The 27574-nt window shown below is 46.1% G+C and overlaps 1 protein-coding gene across 2 annotated transcripts; it reads left to right on the top strand.

The window, feature by feature from the left end:
- The first annotated feature begins 15602 nt into the window (after positions 1-15602).
- On the top strand, positions 15603-27502 carry LOC136641732 (TNF receptor-associated factor 1-like). Of its 2 annotated transcripts, none has more exons than XM_066617737.1 (6): positions 15603-15789; positions 20680-20749; positions 21131-21271; positions 21661-21838; positions 23428-23576; positions 24958-27502. In XM_066617737.1, exons 1-6 carry the CDS (start codon positions 15764-15766, stop codon positions 25183-25185), a joined length of 792 nt encoding a protein of 263 aa, XP_066473834.1. In that variant the 5' UTR covers positions 15603-15763; the 3' UTR covers positions 25186-27502. The 2 variants fall into 2 exon arrangements, with proteins under 2 accessions (XP_066473834.1, XP_066473833.1); XM_066617736.1 differs by having other exon boundaries at positions 20972-21271.
- The last annotated feature ends 72 nt before the right edge of the window (positions 27503-27574 follow it).

The raw sequence follows: 27574 nt of genomic DNA, 5'->3' as shown, positions 1-27574 counted from the left end.
AGTTTCTTTACAGCCAGAAGTGCAGGATTTCTGGTTTTATTTTCAAGGAAGAGTGAACTGAGGTGGTCCTTCAATTGTGCCATCCCTTTAAATGAAGCCAGAACTCTTGCACTTCTGGATTTAACAAAACCATGTGAGAAGCATAGTAAGGAACTTCGTTTTTCTTCTCTAGAGCGCCATGCCAGAGGCAGCAGCCACAGCATCAGAGTAGACCACTGGTTCCCAACCTGTGATCCGTGGACCACAGGTGGTCCATGAAACCCTCCGATGTGGTCTGCAAGACCCTCAGAAAAAACAAGATCGCCTTTGATTCAGCATCTCATTGAGTAAGCACTTCCATATGGACCACCAGAGAGGGCTGAAGTGTGGACTGTGGACCGTTCATTCTCCACCATCTCTGGTAGTCCCTGGGGCAGCACTCGCTCAGGAGATGCTCTTACATGGACTACAAGAGAGGGCAGAGAACGAACCACCTGCAGCCTCAGCCAAAAACAAAATCTTCTCTATAAATAATAAATCTAATACATCTCTAATAAATCTACTATAATTATTACAAATTTAATTGTATTTTGGGGCGGTTGCATGTGGTCCATAACAATTTCAATTTTTGCCTCAGTAGTCTGTGGACCACTAAAGGTTGGGAACCGCTGATGTGGACAGATGCTTCTGCCTCCTTACAGCTCTCCTTGCTCTTGCCAACTGGCCACCCCCATCTCCAAAAGTGTCCTCCACAGGTAATAGCAAACAATTATCTGTATCTTTAGACACATACTGCAAAGGATCATCAATAAGCAATGGGCTTCCTGCCTCATCCAGGGCTTGGGACATGTGACAAACAGGTTACAAACCACTAACTTAGATCTGACTCAATTTTGTCAGCCTAAAGATATTTTGCTGCAGCAGCTACAGGAATCTGGCTAATTGGAAGTGAGAAAGAAGTTCTTTATCTTGAGTTTCACTTCTGCCAGGAGACATGCCCGATGAAGACCCTGGACTTCAAGGTCTTGCTAATTGGAAATTGGATGCAGCTGTGATTCTCCAGTTTGGGGGGGATCAGAGTGAGTGACCAACAGTAGCCTCATTTTTCCAGAAGTCTCAGCTGGACTAGGATCCTAGTTGGCTGAGAGCTAGGTTTAAGGTATAAAAAACCCTGAAGCTGGGTGGGGTGTGTCAGCTTTGTTCCATTCCATCATACGTAGATACCTAGTTGTATCAGATGTAGTATGACAGGTAGAAGAGTTGTTCTTTGCTTCTAGGTTAGAAAGCCCCAGGTGAGAGTTAGGTTAAATAAACTTAGGAGTTTAGCTTTAGGTTTTTTTAGTATTGTGTGTGTTGTCTTCTTTGAATTACCTAATGCCTTTCATAGTAATATGTAAACTTAATTCTACTCTTTAAAAATAAACCATTTATTACAGGCTTGTGTGTGTGTGTGTGTGTGTGTGTGTGTGTGTGTATGCACGAACTTGGAAAAATCTAAGTCTGGCCTAGACCACTCAGTTTGCTATTTGGAATGAGCTAGTGTCTTGAGTTCCTGGAGCTGAGGGAGCTCAAAGCTTGCAGGAGCTGGGTAGTTAGCCCATAAGACTGCAGTATCCCCTTAGCTGAAGGACTGGCTGTGCAGAAGGGGCGATAGCAGCATACTGGAGGACAGTTGCCCTAAAGACATACTTGCCCATCTCTTACAGTGCAATCCTGTGCTGGAACAGGCAGGCCAGTGGGCTTGTGCTGTATCCAGCACAAGTTTCAGGCAGCCAGAGGCTTGCTCTGAGGCAAGGGGAAACCTTTCCCCTTACCCCAGGGAGAGCCATTGCAGCCCCAATGGGGCCACTCAGATCTGCACCACCTCCAGAGGTAGTGCAAATCCAAGCAGCCCAGCTGGCCCAGGCTGCCCAGGAACAGGGATAGGATCTGGCATAACAGCTGGATCCTGGCCCCACCTCCTGCTCCCCCCACCTGTCCCAGAACCACCCACCCCTGGACCACCCACCATCTGCCCTGAAACGCCTCCTCCCTGCCCTCCCCACGCCCCCTGACACCTACGTCGGCTGAGCTTAGCAAACACAACTCACCCATTCTCTGGGGCCCGCATCAGCGTGGGGAGGCCGGCACATGTCCGTGCACCAGCCTAACCCCACTTAGGTTGGCGTAAAAGTGCTTTATTGCACTCTTGCAACAATGATAGGTCAGTGCAAGGGACTTGTGCCAGCCTATCCGCTCCTCAGGGTTGCACCCTTAGTGTGTTTGGTTAATCAGGTGGATAGGTGCAAGAACTTGTACTCCGTTTGGCTTTTTTTTGCCTAGAATGTGCCCTACATGCTGTGGGTGAATTGAGACACTTGTGATTGTGAACAAATTGGAACAGCAGTCTTCTCTTGCATGGAATCCCAAGGCCCTTGAGAGTGGAGGATACTTGAGAGGTGAATTGAGAACATGCATTTTTTACTCACTGTAGTGTTGAAGTTGTGGGCAAGGAGTGTGTGAATTTGGTCAAAGACTCAGAACTGTGACTAGATGACTTGTCTTATGTTGAAGTTCCTGGCAGTGGGAAGGAAGACTCCTGAGTCAACAGGAACCAGGCTGAGCCTAGCTTCTTCCTCGCTGTCTGCTTCTTCCCCTGTGTTCCTCAGTGCAGCAGTGGACCTCCTCTACATGGTCCCTGAGCCATTCAGTCAGGATACAACCACCCTAGTCAACACAGGGGAATGGGTTCAGAAGAACTTCTGTCCTCTGTTCCTCTACAGTTCTCTGGCCTAACTCCTGCATACCTCCAGGTCCCTATTGTATAGCATGCCCTTCAGTTTCTCAGCACTACATTCTCTAACTTTTGGCAAGAACCACCTGGACTATCTACAAAGGCTCTCAACTTCTCCTCACTCCACTAAGGGTTCCTCAAATGGCAAGGAAGTGCCCTGCAGCTAAGAGTAGCATAAGCTCTGGGAGCATCACTTCCCTATATCATGAGCTGATGCAAGGTAAAGATTCTCAGGGACACACTTCAAACACACATCACTTTCACATCTTCTCCTACTTGCCACAGGTGAGGGGGAGAGACAGCTGTCCTTTAAAGCTGAAAACTAGGAGAGGAGAACCAAGATGGGCTCCCAGGACTAGATTGCTGTCTCACCTATCAAATTCACAGATTTGCAAAATCAATATGGATTTTGCAAGCATATCAAAAACCGACATGGAAGATTCTGAACTCATGGAATAAGAGGTGAAAAAGTGGGAAAGTTGTACTTGTATAGTCCATGACAAAAAAACTTGGCGATGTCTTGTGAATAAGGAAACCCATGTGAGTTTTGCAACCAAACATGTACTTATTCTGTGGCAATTGCCCATTTCCATATGGGTTTTTTAACATATTGGATATGGATCTGATATTTGTCCAACTTCCTTCTGGATTGGAGGTGGGCATGTCACACCATTTAGATGAGGGGTGCCCACACCCCGGCCCTGGGGCCACTTGCAGCCCTCAAGGACTCCCAATCCGGCCCACAGATTGTCTCCAATGTGCTCCGGCCCTTCGGAGACTTGCTGGAACCCGTGCTATCCCAATGCAACTGCTCTCAGTGTGACGGCCAACCTCTCAGGTGAACTGTAAGATGTGGGCTCCCTCCACTGCTTGTTGTTTCACATCTGTGATGCAGCAGTGGCAGCAAAGGAAAGGCCGGCTTTGCTTTGTGCAAGGCCTTTTATAAGCCATGAGCTATTGCAAGACCTTCATTCATTCAAAAAAGTTCCATCTCTAATGTATTCATTTATGTAAATTTATTCAACTTTGAAATGCAAATTAATTCTTTTTTTTCCTGGCCCCCGACACAGCGTTGGAGAGACGATGTGGCCCTCCTGCCAAAAAGTTTGGACACCCCTGATCTAGATATATCCTTCCAGCCTGTGCCTCTTAGATTCAGAGGCACTGGCTTCCCTGGAGATACATAATCAATTGTTGGGAGCATTGATAATTCAAACTTCCCCTCATTGATAAAGCAAGTAGTGTTCTGTTCAACACTCTCCTTGTATTGATGGGGACAAAACCCTGCTCAACACAATAAGATGCATGATAAAAGTTTTCAGTTACAAATGACATTAAGATACCCAGTCGAGGAGAAACATATTGACCCTAAGCCCCAACCCCACTCTAATACCTTAAATACCTAATCTAAAACCCCAGTATCCTTACCAGGTTTCACAGTGACCAAGACCCTTGATGAATTCTTCCTGTCATTGGAACAGAAGTAAGTGCCTGAGTCATTCATGTAAGCGGTTTGGATAATAAGAAAAGATACGGTGTTGTTTGTTTCCTTCTCCTCTGTTAAGCGCTGTTTAAATCTATCCAAGTACACCAGTTTTTCATTGCCAGTTCCGGATGAAAAGATTCTGATGGCATTCTCCCCTAGGCCTCCCTTCATGCCCGCACAGGTGGGATACTGCGGGATCCAGTGCCATATCCTCTGGCTCTTGGGTCTCTTCAGATGACAAGAGATTTTGGCCTCCGATCCAGTGTCAAACTCCATTACTGAAACCATTATGATGCATTATTGTCTAACAATCCTTATGCTACAAAGGAAGTGCATAAGCATCTTTTGCTTTTAAGTGTTTTTAAGAGCCTTCTAGAGCTGGGACCATTAGATACTCGCCTATAAGGCGAGAAATTTCTACCAATAAATCAAGCATGGATTGACACTTCGTCTTATCTGCAGGTCACTGGGGGGGTCAGGGCTGTTCAGACACATCTAGACAGCCAGGGGAAGCCTGGAGGAGTTTTAATGGTGCCTGCAGACGGTCTGTGAAGCATCAGAGGAACATTTTGAGTGATTGCACACAACTTACAAACAGGCAGCTTTGTTTATATTTGTTGGAGCTTCATTGTAAGGTCTTCTGAGCAGGTTCCTTAACTCCAAACCCAGAAGTGCCTCTTAAAACAACAGTGAGCAGTATAAAAAGTTGTCTGGCAGCAGTGGAAGCAGGGTGTTGAGATAAGGTGCTTATGTTGCTTTATATTGATGTTACATTTGTTTTGGAAGGATTTTAAAACTGCAAATGCTTTTCTGCAGTTTCAAATCTGGATTATTTTTTTTAAGCAATTCAAAGTAATGTTCAGTGTTGCTTTGTGGGGGGATGGCCCACACTACTACATAAGCACCTTGTTAATGTCTTCAAAAACAGTGGCTTGGCTCAGATTCTTTCACCCCCTTCAATCAGGCTCCAGGGTAAGCTGCAGCTCCTCCTCAAAAGCATCAGTCCCCAAGTTTTACCCCTGACTTACCCAAGGGTCAAGGAACATTTTGTGATTTTTGGTTGAAAACCTGACTTCGTCTTATCTGCAAGATTGCCTTATAGGTGTGTATCTACGGTACTTACAGCTGGACATCTTATGGAACAAAATCATGCAAAAATATAATAAAATCTAAACAGTTTAATGCAAAATTTTGAAGTTTAATTTTTGACATAGAATTGCAAATTAGATTGTCTTGATCTTGGTAAGCATCACGTCAAATAAGACATCAATTTTCCGATATTCTCACATTGCAGGCCTCAAAATACAGGTGTGCACCCCTTAATGACCTTCCAGCCAGTGACAGGTCACATATGCGACAGCCACCACCAGTCAGGAGGTTGCACCCCCCAAGCCTCTGAAGCTCTGAGGGGAGCTCTGCTCTACTCTCCCTTCAGAGGCTTTCCTGAGCCTCCCAGAGGCAGCATGTGTTTGAGAGCTGCTTCTGCAAGGCTTAGAATGCCCCAATCCTGTGAGAGATGCATTTTTACATTTTTTTTAAATCCAGCATGTATGAAACATTTAACTTACTTCTTGGTAGGTCTTCTGGTTGCCTACGGGTTTCCTTGGATCTATGCCTGCTATTTAGCTGGCGCAAGTCTGAGGAGAGAAAGGGGTCGGGTTTGGTAGCAAAATTAGGGATAACATCCTGGCACAAATCGCTGCCACCAAGATCCAACCCCTCCAGCCTCCAAATAGCCCCTTGCCTCTTCCCTCCCGGCTTATGATCCACCCCCTCCGGTACCTTACATTAGTGGCAGGCTCATGGAGCTGCCAACTATTAGCATTGGCAACTCTGATGCTTCTGGCAAAGGTGCTCCATTTATGGTGATGCCACTGCCTTTACAATGGCAGAACGTAAGTTCCACCATCATAAACAACCTATAGCAGTGGTTCTCAAACTTTTGCTGCCTTCTCCTATCATCCCTGTCTGCAACTGAGTTTCCTCCAACTAAAGACTCCTATTTCTGGATGTCAATAGAGGGTGCTGCTGGTCACTCCTCCCATAGTCTCCCACTAACAGTTGTGGACCTGGCCCTGTGCCACTCCGAGGAGACTTACCCAACCATACAGAGCCTTGCATGATGTCCCCAGGTGTTCCAAAAGCCTTCTGAGGCCTCTGGAGCACCATTAAACAATACTTCCAATTTTCCGATGAAAACCAGAAGTATTGTTTGACCATACTCCAGAGGCCTCAGAAGGTTTTTGGAGTGTCTGGGGATACAGCATGTGGTCTCCCCAGCCCGCAGAACGGCTCCAGAGGGCAGGCAGAGATGGCAGGCATGGCGGTGCTGCCCCCACAGGTGTGGTGCCTGAGGTTTTTGTCCCCCAGCTTCCCCAGGACCACCACTGCCCACTGAGAAAATGCAGTCCAAATTGTGGGGCGGGGCATGTAGACATGCATGTGTTATGACAGGCCTAGCACAGAGCTTGGCCCAAAGTTCCCCAACCCTAGCACCAACACTGTGCTGAGTAGAAGCACTCATGTTGATTGCCTCTGTCTGGTGCTCTGCTTCTATACTTGTAAATATGATTATATTAAATATTTCTGACCAGCTGCAATGCTGTCAGGTCAGGTGTTTCAAGACTTTACAAAAACTCAGCTCTAAACATCGTCAGGAGCAAATGTAGGAGCTGATTCAAGCTCAGGACAGGAGTCCCCTCATCCGTGGCATCACCAGGGAAGTGCAGGAGGAGTGGACCACACTTAGTGACACCTGCGGCATGTGTGTGACACCACTAGTGGCCAAAATTGTGAAAATCTTTGTATTTTTGAATAACACTATCAAGTCATACATGCAAACCCTAGTGATGCCTGTCCTTCATCACACACCACCTCCTTGGAATACACACAGGGGATCACTGTTGAAACATTTGCCACAGCTGCACATGGAAAACTAACACATCACAGAGAAGTCACATTTCCTGATTTTCTCCAGTGAGCAACAGTAGCTCCTTTGTTGTCTGTGCATCACAAGATTTGAAAGCTGCTAGGCCAGCTAGTGAACTTTTGACATCAGTTACTGAACTTCAGGGGACCCTGTCTGGGTCAGGAGTGCAGGACATGGCCAGTACCTGGGCATAAATGGTTCTCTGCGTATCTATTTTATCATATACAGGTCCAACCTTGTTATACACTGATTTTTTTATACACGGATTTTACTCAACACGAATGGCCACTGCAAATGAGAAGGAATGTGCTGACTATAATGGGATTTACCTCTGAGTAGACAAGCATAAGCTTGGGCTCTAAGGCAGTTAAGTTTCCAGCTAAGTTTAACAGACAAAGCAACTAGCACCTGTTACTTCTGCACATTGAGCTGCTGTTAAGGCACAGCTATGGGGTCTAAATGAAAAATTGGGAATCCTAATCTTGGCTCAGATTAAGCCCTTTCAATGAATCTACCAAGCCTTTCCAGCTAAGCTTCCCTGCAAAGCTTGCACTGCCTATTCCAGGGGAGTATTTGCTGCTTACCTTCTCCTCGAGAGCCTGAGTTCACAACTACCAGGGTAGCCAACAGCCATCTGAAGACAAGAAGGGCTTTCATGGGGGATGAGAGGGGTTAGACCTTCAGAAGAGGAGATGAAGGCTTTCTTACTAGGACTTCCTGGGCAGGGCAGACTCTAGATATTGATATGCGTAAGGGGAAGTGTTCCAACATGCAAGAGGAAAACCACAGAGCTCTGCAACAGTTGGAGGATGGAGAAAGAGGAAGGTAAGGATATGGGCTGGCCCATCCATGAGGCCAACTGAAGGCCAACTGCTTCAGGCAGCATTTTGGTAGAAGTGCCCACCTCTTTCTATTTGCCTTGGCTGTTTCTCCTTCTCCTTTCACTCCCTGGATTGGAAAAGAAAGGATGAAGAGGAAATGGGGAGGGGGTGTGTGCTGAGCTAGGAGAGTGGGGGGAATGGAGGCCAGCCCTGGTCAGGATGGATTTGTGTAGGTAGCAGCACATTGACAGTGCAATCAATGTATGCCTATTCAGAAGTAAGTCCTGTAGACTTTATCAAACAGGATGAAGCTGAAGCCTTTATCCTCTTGAATGGGAAGCTTTCAAGGAGGCTATGGCAATTCACTGTGGTGGCTTCCTCTGAAGTCCTCCTTGGAGCCTTATTCATGACTTAGGGCCCAATCCTATCCAACTTTCTAGCACCAATGCAGCCACAACACAGCCCCAAGGTAAGGGAACAAATGTTTCCTGACCTTGAGGAGACCTCTCTGGCTGCCTCCCCACCACAGGACACAGTGCATGCCCCATTGGCACAGCTTTACTGGCACTGGAAATTTGAACAGGATTGGGCCCTTACAGTGGAATCTTATGCTTCAAAAAACTCACTCTGAGCAGCACAGAATATGTTGCAAGGCTTTGGACACCAGTAGAACATCATTCCAGCTTCGGGTGACCAGATACAATGGAGGACAGAGTGCCTCTACCTTTAAACACTGTATTGAAGAGTGATCTTTGGTAGATGTGCCTTTTTAAACTCTTCCATGTTGAGCTGCACCTGCCAAAATTCCCTCTTCTTTACATTGCATTAAGGATACAATCCTAACCAATTTTCCAGCACCGAGGTAAGAGCAATGCAACTCCAATGTAAGGGAACAAGCACTGCCTTACCTTCAGGAGGCCTTCGTGACTGCCCCCCAACTGCAGGATGCAGCACTTGCCCTGCTGGCACAGCTATGCCAGTGCTGGAAAGTTGGTTAGGATTGTGCCCTAAAGGTACAGGCACTCTGTCCTCCATTGTATCTGGCCACTCTGTTCCAGCTACACTGTGACACCAATTAGCTGCAGATGCTGGTGTAACTCCACCCTGACATAGCCCTAGACACCAGTGCAACTCCTGGCAATAATTAATTAATGCACACTTAACTGAAACTACAGACATTGTTATCTTTAGTGCTACTGGTTTTATTCAGCCTAAAGGGACTCTGTTCTCAATTCCGAACTGCCATTTGCAACTTAGAAGATGACACTGTACATTAATGAGCTGTTCAGCACCCACATCTTCTCCTCCCTCCCTCTAGTGATCTAGACTGGGAAGGGAAATGGCTGCCTTGAGCCTGAATTCAATAGCATTGTGAGGCCTCCCTGTGGGGGGGGAGGGCCCTCCTGGCCTTTCCAAGGGGGACCCCCTTGTGGAGGCCTCAGAGCAGTTCACCAGAAGAAGGGGGGGGTTGTGTCACCCAGTCCCCCCCCCCTTTGGATTGGCAGCATTTGCTAGTCAGGAGCAGGGGCTGCTACCAGCAGGTCCTCCTGCCTGCTCTTCTGACTCCCAACTGCCTTGTCATCCCTGGCCTCCAGGTTTATGTAGGGCAGACCCCTCCCCTTTGGCCCCTCCCCTTCCCTCACAGGGATGGTACAAAAAGGGCCTGTTTCTGGGACTGCCCTCCCCTGGGCTTACCACAACTCCTCCCCTTCCTCTCTCGGTTTCCCTCCCACCTCCTCTCACTTGGAGCTGCCAGGGTTGTTCCTGAGAGGACTGGGAAGGCTGCTGCCTCTGCTCTGGTCTCTGCCTTTGGGGGTTGGGCTGGCCCTGCCCACCTGGGTCCTGTAGCTCTGCAGATGATGTCGGGAGGTCTAGTTGTGGGCCCCCGATGTCATAGCCAGGTGCCCTGCCCAGTAAGGCAGGTCCTGGCTGGCTAGGCGAGGGAGTGCTCCCCTTTTCCCCTGAGGCGGGGGAGGGGTGACTGCCCAGCAGCTGAATGGCCTGTGTCCTGTCTCCCCCCTCCCTCCTCCAAGGCAGAGGGAGAAGCAGGGGGTTCACCATGCTATGTTCCTCTGCTGCCCTTTGCCGCCTGCAGGAGTGCCCAGGCAGCCTATGGGGAGGTGGCCCCATGTTCCACCGGCTTCCTCCCTGGTCCTCTGGCCCAGAAGCCTTCTCCCTGGGTAAGTTGGGGACTTGTGGGAGGAGGGGAACCCTGATAAGCATATTTAAAAGTAAGAGGAAATCTTCATGGTGTGACCTCACACCTCTGCTTAATTCTCTTTTCTCTCCCATTTATGTTAGCTTTCCCACATCTACATTTCTACACAGCAGTAGCATAACTAATGATCATGTAGCCTGGTGCCAAGCTCAAAATGTTGCCCCAGAAGTGATGTCACAACTGGAAGTGACATCACGCCTGGACTTTTAAAAAAGTGAAAATTGGGAGGAACCCACCTCCTCCCCCTAGCAGCTCACCACCCACTTGCTCTGCTGTCTCCCCCCCCAGTCAGTGGCACAGCTAAGGCATCTATCTGCTACCTGAGGTCAAAGAACATTTTGTAGCCCCCCCATCCCTGCATGATAAAATCAAATTTAATTAAGGAAATAAATAAAAAGTTATTGGTCCCATGCTGTATCATAATAATATCTCATTGGCACTCAGAACAATCAGTCTCATAGGTCAGTTTGGAGTAAGGCAAATCCACTTTTTGTTCCACAAGACAGTTGCGTTTTCATTTTCTGTTTAATTGACCATAACATTTGATAGAATGCAGATATTCCAGTGCTGTTTGTTTCATTGCAATCCGCATTAAATTACCTTTCCAATGATATATAACATGATGGTATTATTCATACATACCAAGATTTTCACAATTTTGGTCATTAGTGTCAAGCTCAGTTTGTTGCCCCCCTAAAGCTTGATGCCCGGTGCAACGGCTACCCCCTGCACCCCCTTAGCTACGCCACTGCTACACAGTCTACAACCCTTGTTTTAAACTGTCAGCTGCAGGGGACAGCTAAACCTAACAGGCTAACAGAATAGACCCCAGAACCTGCAGGAACTAAGGTTGCCACATGTCTTTCCAGGTCCTGCTCCTATGCCTTTGAACAGCAGTCCAACAACACAGAGAAAGGAAACATTTCTCACTTCTCTTACCGTTAAGCTTCACCTGGTTAATATTGCGTGTGCGACAACTGCTGTTGATAGGCACTGGAGCAGGACCAAGAAAGAAAGCTGGCAGTTCTAGTGGCAAACACATAGCAGTTCATTGGCAGACATCCACATGGAAAACATTTCTGGAGAGCAGGGTGCAGGACCACTGCCCTGCCATAAACAGCTGAGCTTGAAACTTGTTGCTGCTCCAAGTGGCTGCCAGAGAATGTTGCAGGCTTGTGTTTTGTTTCTTTCCACACAGTTGAGAGTTTCCCCTCAGCTCAACATAGTATAATAGTTTTTTTTTAAGGGGAATCTGGAAATGCACAACTGGACAGAGTGGGGAGTCCCATTGGTTGACACAAGTAGGTCATATGACATCACATCAGTGGATAGTGGAATGAGGCAGCGTTGGAAATGTATCAGTATAGCTTCCTTTTCTTACTTCCCCTTTTGACTATTCAAAATCTTGCAGGCTTTTTTTCTTAACCTTCCAGGTGTTTCATTCATAGAATGTTAAGTTGGAGAGTTCCTCAGAGGACATCTAGACCAACCCTCTCCACAGTGCAGGCAAGTATGACTGCAACCCTAGCAAGTGACTGGATAGCAGTGCTAAGGTATTCCTCTTGTAAAATGCATCCTAGTGCATTTTCAAGGTCCTAATTTCTTCAAGGTCCTTGTCTCTTGCAGTTATAGTTGAAAGTGCAAGGTGTAATTTTGCAGAAAACAAAGTCGCTTGGTCTCGAAAAGGGGAACAGAGAGATCTCAGCCAGAATGAGAAGGCAGATAACCATTTACTAAGTCAGGATTCATTCTGGGGGCAGGGTCCCCACAGTGGGCCCTTGAACCTCAACGAAATGGACAACACAAAGTGAGAATATCCTCTTGCTGCCTGCAGTCTGAAAAGCCTTCATAAAATCATTTAATTCAGGGGTGCTCAAACTTTCAACTTTAGGGATGCTGGACCTTTAACAAGTGTATAGAAGAGAGAATTTCAGCAGGTGCAACTTGTCATCCCACAGATGACAAGCTGCACCTGCTGAAATTATCTCTCCTACACAATTTTAAAGGTCCAGGATCCCTAAAGTTGAAAGTTTGAGCACCCCTGATTTAATTGTTAGAGTAGGAAGATATTTTAGAGGTCATCTAGTCCTATCCCTGCTCAGTGCAAGGCAGCTGAAAAGGTGGCCAGCCAGGCTCTACTTGAAAACCTCCAACAAGGGAGAACCCACAACTGCAAGCTTAGACAGACTCTGTAACTTCACATGTTTAGGGCTACCACCCAGACAATTCGAGTCAGAGAGAGACCAACCCAACTCTTGTTTTTAACGCACATGCATTTGCAGTCACAGTATAGCACATACCTTTACACTAAAGACATGTGGGTGATGTCTGCATTTGTATTGGAGCATAATGCATTCTGGCATAGCCCCTGCCTGCCATCTTACTCTGTGCCATGGTTGCTAGTGACTTCACTTTCCAAAACATGCCCAGGCTCAATATTCCAAAAAATTAAATTGTATCAATTTTGTGACATCCTACATACTTTCTTTCTAAAAGTTCCATTTTTAGGCATGTTAAAAAAGGTGTTCCCCAGCCCTTGCTGAGCAGGCTCAGGCTTGGGTTCAGTGGTAGAGTACCTGTTTTACATACAGAAGGGCCCAGGTTCAAGCTCTGCCATCTCCATGGAGGGCAGCAAAAAATTCTTGTCCAAAAGGCTGGAGAGCTGCAGCCAGTCCATGTTGATAACACTAACCTGGATGGACCAGTGGCCAGACTCAGCAAAAGGCAGCCTTCTGTAACTACTCCAGGGAGTAGAAAGGAGTTTCAGGTGCTTCTTCAAAAATATTACTACCCTCCACCACATCTTCTATCCATCCAGTAAGAAAAGTAGCAGAGCTTCAGGAGCCACAGAATTAACCACCCAATAGTCATAGTAGAGTTGCTTTTAAATAATTTTTAAAAATAAAAAAATTTATGTTTCCATCCTCGCCCTCATCTTCCCGATCTCCCAACCTTGAAAGCAAGAGACAGTGACATTTATGGGGAAGGATGTCAACTGAATCTGGTCTTCCCTCCACCCCCATAGCTGCTTGGCCTAAAAAAAAGTAGCAAAAAAGAAGGGGGATCTTCCTGCATACTGTTCCATGCCCTCCAGTCAAGTACCTTTCCTCCCCACTGCTTTCGAGATTAAGCTTCTAGAGATCCGTAGGAGGGGCAGGAAAGTACACTAGTAGGAACGTGGGCATTCAGAGAAATGTAAAACTATTTTTGAAAAGTTCCTGCCATCTCCTCGAAAGAATAGCGTTTTATTACAGAGAGCTATTTTTAGACTGTGAGCCCTTTGGGGACAGGAAGCCATTTATTGGTTTTGCTATGTAAACTGCTTTGTGAACTACTTTTTGTTGAAAAGTGGTATGTAAATACACATGATGATGATGAATGATGATACTCTTGGGTAGATTTCAAACTAGTGAACACCCAAAAATCCCAGCCCTAACATCTGGTGGGGTGTTACACTATTGATGATAAGTAGTAGTAGTAGTAGTAGGTAGTAGTAGTAGTAGTATACATTATAAGGTGATATTTCACCAGTTCTTAAGTTCTTTGGTAGATTTCAAACGAGTGAGAACCCAAAAACCTGAGTCCAAGCATCTGGTGGGCTGTGACACCACTGATAATAATAATGACAGAAAATAGAGACTGCCTGTTGTAAGAAACAGATAGATGGTGTGAACAGAAATGAGTGTGCATGGGCAGAGGACTCCTAGCCCTCATCCCCACTACTGTAACTGAGCCTTAGCAGGGATGGGCAAGTTCAGCAGGTCTTGACTTGAGTCTCTGCCTCCAGCGACTCAGCTCAAAAATTAATCATAATGGGCAGACTTTCCACGTCGCCCAGAGCATTTTGGTGACTCGAAAAGACTAGAGTCACAAGTCTGTCCCTTTAAAAAGCCAGCTTCATGGGAAAAAAACAGAGCTGCTGCTGCTCTGTGTGTGTGTGTGTGTGTGTGTGTGTGTGTTGGAGTTCTTATTTAATACTCTCCTGATGTCCTCATCCCAGGTGGGGGGGGGGGGGAGACTGCATGAGAGTGGGGACAGAAGCTGCAAGAGAGTGGAGGGTCTTGTGCAGCAGCTGGGAGGCTTACCAGTATGACCCAATCCTTTGCAGCTGTACTCAGAAGTAGTCCCATTTGCACCTGTCATTCCTCCTCCCAAGTAACCTGAAAGAGCCATGAAGTTGGAAAGTGTGATCACTACAACCGCCTCCTTTTTTCCCCCTCCCTGGGCTTCTCCAGCCAATTTGAAGGCAAGAATCTCCTTGGGCTCCTCCTTCTGCCCTACCTCATCCAAAGAAGAAAAAATCAGACCCCCATCCAATGAACATGGGGGATGGACATGACAGCCCACTCCCGCCTCCCACCCCTGCTCAATGCAAAAGCAAAGCATTAACCCTTCCCTGCCTCCTGGTGGGAACTTCCCTGCTGCTCGCCTGGTTTGAATGATGGTCTTTCACGCAACAAAAAAAGTAAGTAAGTACACCCAGACACAAACAGATTATGTCTACATGCATAGGAACTGAGTGCGGAGTCAGTGGCTTCTGAATCAGGTCAGTATCGGAGTCACGGATGCTTATGGCTTGAGTGTAGACAAGTCAGCAAAAAACACTTTTGTGACTCGAACTCGAGTCACCTGACGAGTTCCCATCTCTGAGCCTTACTATGAATAACTTTAAATAAATGCACAGGCCCTTCTGCTTACTCCCGCCTCTATTTCCTTCCTTCATTCTATCTAGACATTCATGTCTAGTGTTGAATTTTAGATTGGAAGCTGCTCAAGGCAGAGAACTGTCTTATAGCCTTCAAAGTGTCATATGTATTGCATTCCACCTGAATTACCGACCTCGTTCGCCATGCTGACAAGGACCCAGTTAAATTTGAATTCTCATTTCCCCTATAAGCAGTTAAGCAGGCACTGAATGGATGGGAAATAGCTACCCTTTTATCCCATGAGCATCTCTCAACCTAACCTACATCACAGGGTGGTTGTGAGGACTGAAAGAGGGGAAGACCCATGTATATTATCCTGAGCTCACTGGAGAAAGGGCAGCATTAAAATATGAATAAGAAAATATCTATTCAGAAGTAAGTAGAATTGAGTTAAATATAATTTACACCCAGGTAAGTGTTAAACCCTAATCTGGTAATTTACCAGTTAAGTTAAATGTAATTTACACCCTAGGTAAGTTTGCAGCCCTAATCTGGAGTAAGAGAGTATGCAAATATGTGGGAGTGGAAAACATTATGTGGGGTAAATGTGCGACAGGTAGAAAGGTGTCCTCTTCTGTACATTATGCAGTATTAAACTACTTAGACCTTGAAGTTACAATGAGCAAAGTTTTTGTTTCGGTTCTGCTTTTACTACTTACTCTTTCATGCTTCCTTCTTAGCTCTGGGAATCTCCCCACCCAGCACCCACAGCAACCTCCGCAGCCAACCATTGCTCCTTCCTGCCCACCCTGATTCTGTCTGAATAGACCAAGAAGGGGAAAAAGTGTGTCCTGCTTTCACATGGAAGGGCTCATAAAGCTCCAGAAGGGGAAACGCATGCTGAGCAGTTGATGGATCCAGGCAGGCAGACCATGAGGTACGTGGCAGTGAGCAATGGTGGTGTCAGAAGAGGAAGGGAAGGAGGGATATAGCTGGCTTGATAATGGAGGGTAATGGTGGTAATGATGGAGGGGGGGTGCAAGGTGATATCTTTGGGGTTGGAAGCACATTAGGGCTTAACCCCACCTGTTGCCAGTGCTGGAACTCAACCCTGGAACCTACCAACTTAAGGGCGCAATCCTAACCCCGTATGCCAGTGCTTTCCAGCACTGACATAAGGGGAATGCAGCTCTGAGGTAAGAGAACAAACATTCCCTTACTTTGAGGAGGCCTCCATGAGTACCACCCAACTGCAGGATGCAGCACACGGAAAGCACTGACATAAGGGGTTAGGATTGTGCCCTAAGACATCTTTCTTTATAGATTTACAGTGGTTAGTGGTGTGTGTGCATATATATCAGTTGGCATCCTTCAGTCTCGGAAGACTATGGTATCGCACTCTGAATAGTGGTTCTGGAACAGTGTCCTCTCCAGTGCGTGAAGCCTGGGTAAGGTTGATATGGAGAATAGACTGTTTCCCATGCAGCAAATCCCCCCTCTCCATGTCGCTGAAATGGTCCAATTGAAAGGCAGAAGCCAGTACGGTTGGTTCCAGCAGCATCGCAGGAGTTGCTAGAACGTGACTGTGTTCAGCCATGAACTGCCTCAGGGACTCCGGCTCCGAATTTTGCCTCGAGGTTGAGCCCTAAGCCTTTTCCATAACTGGATGTAGCCACAAGGCGGTGGAGGTTTGGGATCAGAGTTTTCCTTCTCTCAGATGAGCTGCCTTCCCAGGCTCACGAGTTCCATCTACCCAGTGGCTGTTCAGTCGCCTCTTACGACAAGTACAGCCAAACAAGTACAGCCAAACTGAGGGCCTATTCTTATCCCCAGCCCCCAGGGGAAGCATATACATGCTTATATATATATTCAGAGACAGAGAGAGAGAGATTCTGCCGTTCTATTCTTATAATTTTCATTTTCTTATTTTTCCATTTATATTTTCTAGTGTTTTATTGAAAAGCAGGTTACAAATAAAATAAAATGTGATGACAGGCTACAAACCTCTATGTTAACCACTTTGTGAGCTACTTTTGTTTGAAAGGCGGTTTACAATATATTTTTAATAATAAGGGTGACTCTGAGCATGTGCTGAGTTCTTTATTTCTCTCCCCTGAATAATTACAATGGACTGGGATTTATGTGTCCAGCTCTTGGGTCTGAGGATATTGCTTCCAGGGCAGCCTGAAGACCCCCCCCCCTTCTCAGAAATTGACTTTGGGTGGGTGGGTTGAATGAATGAAAACTAGATAACTAGAACAGGTAATGGAATGTTTTCACCCATGAGGCTTATTTGGAATTACATTTGTAAAACCCACTTTGGGTAACAGGCTCCTTCATAATATAAATGCCTCTCTTTTCTTTCTTTTGCATTAAGAAACAACCAACCAGCCTTACATCAGTAGTTCACACAGAGGTTTAAATACAGTGCCTAAGAGCATGAATGAGATCTTGGCCATTAAATCACTAGGCAGCTTTAGGGAAGACATTATTCTCTTGGCCTCCTCCCAGGTGCCTGAATGAGAAGTATGCTGGCCTTCAATGAAAAGAGGAAGCTACCTTATATGGAGCCAGGCCATTGTTCTCTCTAGGTCGGTGGTGTCTGCACCAAACAGTAGTGGCTTTTGAGGGTTTTAGAGTGGGTCCTTTCCCGGCTCTACCTGGAGGTGTCATGGGTTGATCATGAATCTTTCTGCATGCAAAGCATGGACACAGAGCTACAGTCCCTCCTACTAAAACCCCACTGAGGTTAACCTTACTCAGTATTACCATGGCAATATATATCATGCCCTCTTGTGGAGGAGGAGATTGATGAACATAGGGAGGATTCAATTCACACTTAATTCTAAAAGAGACATTCTAGGCTTGTCAACCCTGAAACTCGGCTTGTCTAATCCCACTGGGGGGACTGGAGACCCACAGTGGCTGCTCAGTGATGAGAAGCAGAACCTGCGCGTGTTCAAAGGATCATAGTACATAGTTCATTCATATGCTCAACAGGTTTATGGAACTTGCTGCCATGAGATGTGATCATGGCTATAGGCTTAGAGGTCTTTAAAAATGAGATTAGGCAAATCCATAGAAAGGGATAAATCTATCACTGGAGGCTATTAGTTCTGATGGGTATGTAGAGCTTCCATGTACAGAGGCACTATACCTCTGAATAACTGTTGGTTCTGGGGAGCCTACCATGCTTTTGAGCTTCTCTGAGACACTGGGTGGCCACTGTGAGAAATGGAAAACTGGAGTTAATGAGCGTTTGGTCTGAGTTAGAAGAATCCTGCTTCGGTTTTGGGGTAAGCCCTTCGATGAGGATGAGGGGCAAAGAGAAGAGGACCCATATTTCGGCATGCTAAAGGAAGAAGAAGGAAACAGAACTAGTGAATCAAGCCAAGGCTTTTAATAGATGGTTGAATTTCACCCTGGATCCCTTCCTTTAGGGCTTAAAGAACAAGGTCACCATTTCAGATATCAGGAGGGTGGGTGTGGGGGGAAAAGACTATTCCAGTTTGGTGATGAGAGTCAAGTTCACAAAGGCTGTAACCCAGTGTTTCTCAAGCTGTGAGTCGGGAGCCACTAGGTGGGTTGTGAGCCAATTTCAGGTGGGTCTCTATTCATTTCAATATTTTATTTTTAATATATTAGATTTGATGTTCCCATGAAATGTGACTGCATTTGGGAAAACGTTACAGAACTGTACTTTTAACAGGCTACTATGTGTGTGCTTTTAACAATGATGGTCAATGGGGCATAAGCATGGGTAAGATTTCAGCCTAGGATTGTTAAAAATTTTCTGCTTGATGATGTCACTTCTGGTCATGACATCACTTCTGGTGGGTCCTGACAGATTCTCATTCTGAAAAGTGGGTCCTGGTGTTAAAACGTTTGAGAACCACTGCTGTAACCCATTTCTGCCCAGTCAGCAGGTGTACGCATTTGATCCCTGTTGCATATATGCAACATTGGGCAGAAATGGCTTAAAGATTAGATGGGGGATGGTGGGGGAGAACAGTGTAAAGAGCATTAATTATGAGTTGATCCTCTTTTACATCTTGCAGCACCTATAATCAATATTATCAACAACACAATTCAATTAACCCCTAATAAAACAATGCAGGTCTTTGATGTATGTAACTATTTCATCATTTATAAAGATCATCACCCATCATTTACACTCCCCTGAGTGTAAATTCCACTAAATTCCCTAAATTCCTAAATCCCTAAATTCCACTACAATTGAGTGTTGGGAGAGTTAGAACAGACAAAAGAAAATATTTCTTTACTCAGCATGTGATTGGTCTGTGGAACTCCTTGCCACAGGATGTGGTGATGGCAGCTGGCCTGGAAGCCTTTAAAAGGGGATTTGACAAGTTTCTGGAGGAAAAATCCATTACGGGTTACAAGCCATGATGTGTATGTGCAACCTCCTGATTTTAGAAATGGGCTATGTCAAATGCAAGGGCGGGCACCAGGATGAGGTCTCTTGTTAGCTTGTGTGCTCCCTCGGGCATTTGGAGGGCCGCTGTGAGATACAGGAAGCTGGACTAGATGGGCCTATGGCCTGATCCAGTGGGGCTGTTCTTATGTTATGTTCTTATGAGTGTAAATAGTGAGCTGGTTAGAGATCCTGGTTCTTTTGAGTAATACAGATTGCATACAGTCTGAAACAGTAGGCTGGGGAAAATCTTTCAACACGGCACCCCTGAAAATACTCCTTTACTATCTACAGTTTAATTCAAAACCTTCCCTGTTACCAAATTCCCACCTTTCGATCACCAACCATTACATCCCTATCCCACATGTCAGAAGTGGGGTTCCCCTGGGGATCTCTTACTGACTACAGGGGTTCTCTTTCTGACTATAGAAGAAGAAAATCCCCAAGTGGTATCATCTGGTGATAGTGTGTGGAATAAATACCCGCTGTGACTGGGGAGGAAGAAGCAAATCAGCCCATGACAGTCAGAAACATTGGGGAAAATCCAACATGCTTGGACTGTGGCCTGAGTAATGCGAAGGAAGGGGGATCCCAGAGTGAGAATTCCCAAAACAACACTAGGGGGAGCTACAGAACATCAGTGTCATTCTGAGCATCCCTTGCACATGGAATCATGTGGTAGGGAACACTGATGCTGACTGGTGGAGCTGATGGGATGGTGGGGATTCTGCTTCATGGACATTCCAGATACTCAGAAAGCAAAGCTGATAAAATGTCTGCAGTCCAGCCTCTGAGAGGGAAGGGAAAGTTGTCTGTTTGTCGGGGATTTCGAACCTTACAGTGGCCTAGGAACCGGAGTTGTTTTATGAGGCACGAAGAGGACTGAGAAGGGGTTCTGGGAAGCAGAGAGGTTAGAGGGCCTAGAATCAAAGTGGCTGGTGAAAGAGGGCAATGAACTGAACAGCAGAAACTTGAGGAAAGGGTGGGGTTCTTAAGAGATGCGGAGCAATTATCTTGACTGGCACTGAAGAGCTTGCTACTCGAGTGACAATGCAAGATGTACATGGGGATATCACCTCAGGAAGCAGAGCTCAAGCAGTGCCCCTCTGTTCAACCAAAAAGAGCTTTAATCAGTGATGACTGTACTTATTTGTTTGTGCTAATATTTCTATACAGCTGTTTGGTTCAAAGGCCTCCATGGTGGCTTGCAAACCTTCAAAATACAACTCAATAAATGTAACATATTTCAGTTTAATACCAGACATTCAGGCTGTGTGGTGTAGTGTTGTCTCTATCTCCCAAAGCAGTGGTCTCCCTTTGACTTAGGATGGGGGGAGAGAATGATTTTTAACTGTTAAATTTTCTCTTTCCTTTTGTCTTTCTGGTTTGCAGTTATAGTGAAATGTCCTCTCCCAAATGCCTGACAGAGAAAGGAATCCAGCCACTCACTCATTTCGACAAGGTGGGTCTCAAGGAGCATCCTGTATTTATCAACCCTCCCCTCCCCTTGAGCTCTAATATTGGAACAGGAGAATGGGAAAGCCTTTCCTTTATGGGGGCCACCATTTTTCTTGTTCCATTCTCCACCAGGCAGTTTTCATCATGGCTGTGGATATGAACGTGGCTAGGGTGGAAAGGAGTCCCATCAATGTCCAAGGTGACAGTAGTTGGTGTTGTCCTATAGGTTAGCCTCCACTGTATGCAGGTGCCCAGTGGACAAGTGGAAGAAAATCTGATCTCTCAGCATCCCCAGCTCCTCGAGGCTTTGCACCAGTTGGCAGGCTCGAGTTGCCCGCTGGATAAACTGGTGAAGAGGCTGAGGTCTGGCCTCTCATTCAAACAGAAAGTGACCGAGTTGGAAACACGACAAAAGACCCTCGAGAATATTGTGTCAGTTCTGAGTCGGGAGCTGAATAGAAGAGAGGAAGCCCCTGGAGTCACCCTTGGAGAGGCCATGGCCAGGATCCTTTCCCTGGAGGAAAAGGTAAGAGATTATCCCAGAGATGCAGAGGTCAGAATCCTGTGTGCCTGCCAGTAGCCAGCTACAGGCCACCATATAGCCATTTATGACAGCAGACCTGCTGTTCTGCGATCATAAAGCCCAGTTAGAATTGGACTGTCATACAGTGACTATCAAATTTAGGGAACATTGGGTGCAGCACTACTTTCAACCCATTTTTAATTTGTTTTTGCAAGAGACCGCACTGTAGCAGGAAGAGAAGGATTCTCTCTCCAGCCCTGTCCACTCTTTGCAATAAGGTTCTTTCCTTCCTTGGGAGGTATATTATTGCTTTTGATCAATATCTGGTCATTTCCAAATCAAACTTAGCTCAACCTTTTCCTTTCTCCTTCATTTTCACACATTTTTTCCAGGTGGAACATCAAAACTCCCTCTTGGCCATGAAGGACATGATGATTGGCAGTTTAGTGACCCGGATCAACACCCTGGAGCAAACCACGTATGATGGGTGTTTCCTATGGAAGATCCCTGCCGTGGGACTCAGGCTGCAGGAGGCACAAGCAGGCATCTGGCCTTTCCTTTACTCTCCCTGTGAGTAACCATAAGTATGGAATGGAAGGCAATGGAGAGGTGGCTTTTGCAAAACATCGCTAGGTGAATTGGAGGATCCTGATTGGAGGGCCTCTAATTTTGCCCTCAAAAGCAAGGCTGACATCAGGGGTTAGTTGGGTGGTTTGCCAATTAAGGGCCCAGCAGGTCAGCCTTGGAAGCCACGCTTCTGTGCATCAGATGGTAGGCAGTAGCAGTGCAACATGCTCAACATAGCAATTTGCACCCTTGCTGCTTTCTCCCCACCCCACCCCCACTGTGGAGGTAGTGGTAGAGGTAAGGGGAGGCCAGAGGGGTCAATTGTTCCTGATCTCACACCAGGGGAGGGTGTCAGGGGGCGACTTTCTGAGACCTTTTGAGGCCTGTGGAGGCTGCATGTTTTGCCAAAAACTGGATATACCTTTGTAAGGCCTTCTGGGGAGGGGTGTTGAAAAAAATTGAACCCCCGGTTGCCACATAGCATAGCTACACCACTGCTTTGAGGCTGGGACTGGGCTTTCTCAGAAAACCCTGTTATGCCAAAGTTGCTGCTGGCCCATCCATGAGACCACCTGATGCAGGCTGCATGAGCATCAGATTGCAAAGGGTCCTGGGGGGCAGCAGAGTGCCTTTCGCCTTGACTCTGCCACCAGAGCCTCTGTCCAACCAGAAAGCATTTGCGCTGTCCTGTGAATAAAACCAGAAGTCCTGCCCTTCTGGGTTTGCCAAAGCATGTGAAAAAAAAAAAAAACAGTAAGGGTTTGCGTTTCTTTCATAGTCCTTACGGGGCAGACCCGAGATAGCGTCAGGAAGCGGTCTGGGTTGCACTACCCCTAGCTAACAAATGAGGAAATCCATTTATGAGGGCAGGAGAGACAAGACCACAACAGAGTAACATCCTCTGCAATCATCCTGCCAGCTGCTGGGTGCTGCCAGGATGGCCTGGAAAGTTGGAGAATGATCCTGATGCTCCTTTCTCAGCATCCTGGAGGTGTGGCAGGAGGACCACCCGAAGACCACTGCCCTTTATGTTCCTGGATGGCCATGAAGATTAAAAGGGGATAGTTGAACACTCTTGTCTTAGCTCTGCTGAGGCCTTGCAAGATGAGTGTTCAGACTGACCACTGACTTACTTTCCTTGCCATCCAGGAGTGTAAAGGGGTGTAAAGGACTTTGAACACTTCTGTCCCAGTGCCCCAGCAGCACTAAGACTGATCTGTTCAACTGCCCCTCTTGACCTTTTCAGCAGGAGGAGCAGTGTGTGCATATATGCATTCCCCACGAGCCATTGAGGGACCCAGCTTTGGCCCAGGGGTTGCGAAAACCTAGCACTGGGGCTGCTGAAGAGATCCCAAATCCAAGTGAAAGATGATGTCAGATGAGATGCTATTGCCCTTAGTGTTTTCCCACCAGATGCTTCACTTCATTGGCCGCTGCTAGGATACTGGATGGAATCCCAGTGTTGTCATATCATGCAGGACACTGATCATCTTCTTTTACTTCGCATTACCCAGGATATTAACTCAATTTGCCCATGAGAGGGCAGCATAGCACATCATTTTTACACCATGTGTTCTTTCCTCCACCCAAAGCCTTTTACACCAGCCGCTACGGTTACAAGCTCTGCCTCAAGCTCTTCCCAAATGGAGATGGTACAGGAGCCGGGACCCACCTCTCACTGTTTCTGGTTCTGATGAAAGGAGAATATGATTTCTTTCTGAAGTGGCCGTTCCGACACAAGGTATGCAGCTTTTGAACTGGGCTGGTAAAAAATGGGGCTCTTCCCCATCACTCAGAGAGCACTGGCTTGGTGGTCTGAATGTGGGTTAGCTCTTAGTTCTTTACGCAGGAGTGGACAGAAAATAACCTGAAGTCCAAAATTGGGCCACCTGGTGCCTTGTTCACTGAGATTCTAGGAAGGAATGTTGGACTTCGGTGCAATTCGGCAAGGCACTTCTTAAGAATGAGAGACATATGACAACTTAACACAGACTAGTTTAGGCTCATTACAAGATCCTGCCTATGCTATCATGCTTTGTAAATGTAACACACCCCAACTGACTGCAAGGGTACTAAAGTTTTTTTTTAAAAAAAGAATACACCATGAGGGCCAAAATCTGCCTACCCTCACCTGTGGGGGTACCAGGTTGGCATCTCCAGGTAGAGCTGAGAAAAGACCCCTTTCCAAAACCTTTGAGAGCCACTTCAAATACTGACCTGGATGGACCAAATGTCTGATTCCATATAAGGTAGCTACATATGTTTGGCCCCAATCCAAGGAACAAAGAGCACACACTTTGCAGGTATGAGATGCCAGACTGATCAGTCTCTTGGCATGTTCAGTTCAACAGGTGGCCTGGGAAAAATTCTGCCCCAGACCCTAAAGAGCTGTTGTCAGTTGACTTAGGGCACAATTTCCAGCACTGGCATAGCTCCTGGATCACATGCCAATGGGGCTTGTGCTGCATCCTGCAGTTGGGGGGGGGGCAGCATGGAGGTCTCCTCAAGGTAAGGCAGTGTTTGTTCCCTTATCTCGGAGTTGTATTGCCCTTATGTCAGTGCTGGAAAGTTGGTTAGGACTGCAGCCTTAGATGCATAGAAGTAGATGGATCAGTGGTCTGGCTCCATATAACATATTAATCTTCCCATTTTATATTTGGGAAACTGAGGCTAAGAGAGTGACTTGCCCAAAAACCACAGTGAGAACACCTCAGAGGTACAGGTTCAATCCCTGTCTCTCACATCTAAGGCCAAGTTTGCACTCATGCTAGCACTTCCATGCCTATGTCAGAAGCACAAGCACACACCCCTCCCCTATGCACATTATAGGGATAGCACACATTATATTATATATAAAGATAGCACTCCAGGCAGGATGTCTGTCCATATGGAAGACTTTTTAAGATAGAATTCTATTGCAGAGGCCTGATCTGTGCACATCCTCTTATGTGCATAACAGAGGTAAGGACCACCTGTGCACTCTCCTACACCATAAGTGGTAGCATCAGTCCAATCGATGTGTGGACCAGACCCAACGCTCTTTGCACTGGAGTACATGGATTCTGAAGAAACGTTTGAGTTAAACTTTGCTTGAGATGCTTTCGGTCCTCCTCTTTTACCAGGTCACCTTCACTCTCCTGGATCAAATCAACAAGAATCACATCTCCACCTCATTCCGTCCCTTGGAGTCGTCATCTTCATTCCAGCGCCCCGTGAGTGAAACGAATGTGGCCAGTGGACTTCCCGAGTTCTGCCCCTTGAATGTGCTTCATGCCCCACAGACCAACTATATCTGTAATGACACGTTAGTCATTCAAGCTGTGATAGACACAAAACTTCCATCATCCTGAAGGGAAGACATGACAATACAACAAATAACGTTGAAGAAATTTAAATTCTGCACTCAGAATATGGCACATGTGTACTAACTTATGTATACAGTAAGGGTACATGTGCTTTGGTTTAACAAAATTCATAGTATTGTGGCAAAGACAAGGATGGAAACAGCAAGACTGATGTTGCCGTTTTATTTGTAGCAGGGCTCCACACTCCTTTAAGAGATACATGTTATGCAAATATTTCCAGCTGGTTGAGAGCTTGGCTAATCCTGAAATAGGTAAATAACTTGTTTTAGATGTGGTTACTCTCTCTCCTGCTCTCTGCAAACTCATGGCCACATTTTGGATATGCCCTTAGGTGCCTAAGTGACCAGTGCTTTTCACTAGCTGTGCCCTTTCCTGGAGAGGAAACCATAATCACCATAATAGCTCATACTTGGTGATGTCCAGAGTGAACTACTGTAATGTGCTGTACACGGGGCTTGAAAAGTTATGTGGAACTACACTTGGTTCAGAAGGCAGTCAGCAAGGTGTCGGCTGCAGGGAACATTTGCTAATTTTGACAATGCTCCATTGGTTTCTGGGCTCAATTCAGTGGTCTGGTTTTGACCTGAAAAGCCTTAAAGGTCTGAGGCTGGCGTTCCTTTACTTTTGTCAGGAGCAGTGACTCTATCTGGGCCACAACAGATGGTTTCAGGGAGCAGGATCTCATCTAGAAAGGCACCAAGGGAAGTTCATTCTGCTTCCTTGTTCCTAGAGTTTAGTTGGCTACATTTCACTTTCAGAGATCCTTTGGAGCTGATCTCCAATTGTTGGCTTTGGTCTCTCTGGGTTTTTAGTACTCATTTATGTACTATTATTATATCTTGTATTTTTACAGTTATTGTAATTTGCCTTGTATACCCATTGGGTCAAAAGTCAGAATAACTAAAAATAAAAATTCCAGCAGGTAACACTTTCCCCATAATTGCATTGCTGTGCCTAGAGCTGTACCGATTAATTTTCTGCCTGTTGTGCAAAATGTTGCACATACAAAGAATCTTACCAGAAGAAGGATGGCAATCCTACTAAATTGGAGGTGTGAAGAGGTCAAGAGAGGGCCAGAGGGCAGTTTCACATCTCTGGTAAGAGATAAGATGCCTCCTCTGGTGCCTTCCAAGATGGTTGCCCACTTTTCCAGAGGGGCCTCCTTGCCACACCACCAGTTCATTCCTGGAAGCAAAACACATGGGCCACCCAACTGACTCCCTGTATTAACAGCCATGAGGAGACAGGAACTAGTGGGAGATGAAATGTCCAACAAATCTAAATTATGAGAAGGGCAGCACTGATACCACTTTTCCCATATCTGCTATTGCAGCCATTTGAAAGTGCCTGAGAAACCTGAGGAAGAGACAACAAACTGTATTTTTCCATGTCCTTACTACTACCGTTGGGGTTATTGACTCCCAGAAGACACAGAACACTTGGTTTTTTAATTGCCAATTTTTTTCCAGAAATTTAGGACCTTAACCTTTCTCCTCCTTGTTTAAAGGTCTTAAATAGAAAGCCAAACTCTACACACAACCCTTGATTTTTCTCTCATACAACTTGCTGTAGAATGATATGGGCAGCCTGCATGTAGGCCCTTTGCAAGATGACTCCTCAAGCACGCTCTGCAATTTTGTTTATCCAACATAACTGTTGGACAAAATCTCAGAATGCACTCTGCAGCTTGACTTCCAAGAGGAAGAAACACTGCTTACCAGCATCCACACACCAGAAAGTGACTGGCCTTTCATAGCCTGCTACCCATTGAGCTGAATGTAGCTCACCAGCTATATATGAGCTGTCAAGGGCTGACCTACCTCCAGCTTCTTCTGCCTGCCTGGATCTGCAAGAACAGAATGTATACCTAGTAGACCACAATCTCAGCCATCTCTGACTGAAGCTATTCTTGAAGATCCCCCCGTGTTATTTATATTGATTACACCTCTAGGAGTGCTTTCAGTAGCCTCCTGGAGGTTGATGCTGTTTCTTGGAGATTCCAGGCCAATCACATAGAGTTGGAACTCCAGAAAACCACCATATATGTCTGGTTTGGATTGGTGGGACACAAATGGTATAGTCCTGACACAGGTGCTCCAAGAATAAGTTCTATCTCCATGACAATGTAGTTTCTCTTTCACTTCATAAGGCCAAGGATAGCTAGCATGGGAAGATACCATTTCTGTCACGCATCTTCAAAATGCATATTGGAAATGGCTTGCAGAGAAGCACTGTCTCCACCTTTGTTAGCATAGGCATACGCTCATATAGAAACATTCCTATGGATTTCAGATAATTAACATCTCCTGTTATTTCCACTGTTATGGGACCTCGTCCAAAGGCCTAAGCAGCACAGAAACCAATAAAAAAATGA

This window comes from Tiliqua scincoides, chromosome 2 (assembly GCF_035046505.1).
Source record: "Tiliqua scincoides isolate rTilSci1 chromosome 2, rTilSci1.hap2, whole genome shotgun sequence".
Classification (NCBI taxonomy): Eukaryota; Metazoa; Chordata; class Lepidosauria; order Squamata; family Scincidae; genus Tiliqua; species Tiliqua scincoides.
This window is presented reverse-complemented; position numbering and strand designations above follow the sequence as displayed.

What these genes read in the sequence shown, in the direction of transcription:
- LOC136641732 (XM_066617736.1), top strand. Translation starts at nt 15,764, where the DNA reads ATGGATCCAGGCAGGCAGACCATGAG. An exon ending in CACTCACTCATTTCGACAAG is followed by an intron (nt 20,750 to 20,971) that starts GTGGGTCTCAAG and finishes GTTGTCCTATAG; the next exon opens with GTTAGCCTCCACTGTATGCA. An exon ending in GCCTTTCCTTTACTCTCCCT is followed by an intron (nt 21,839 to 23,427) that starts GTGAGTAACCAT and finishes CTCCACCCAAAG; the next exon opens with CCTTTTACACCAGCCGCTAC.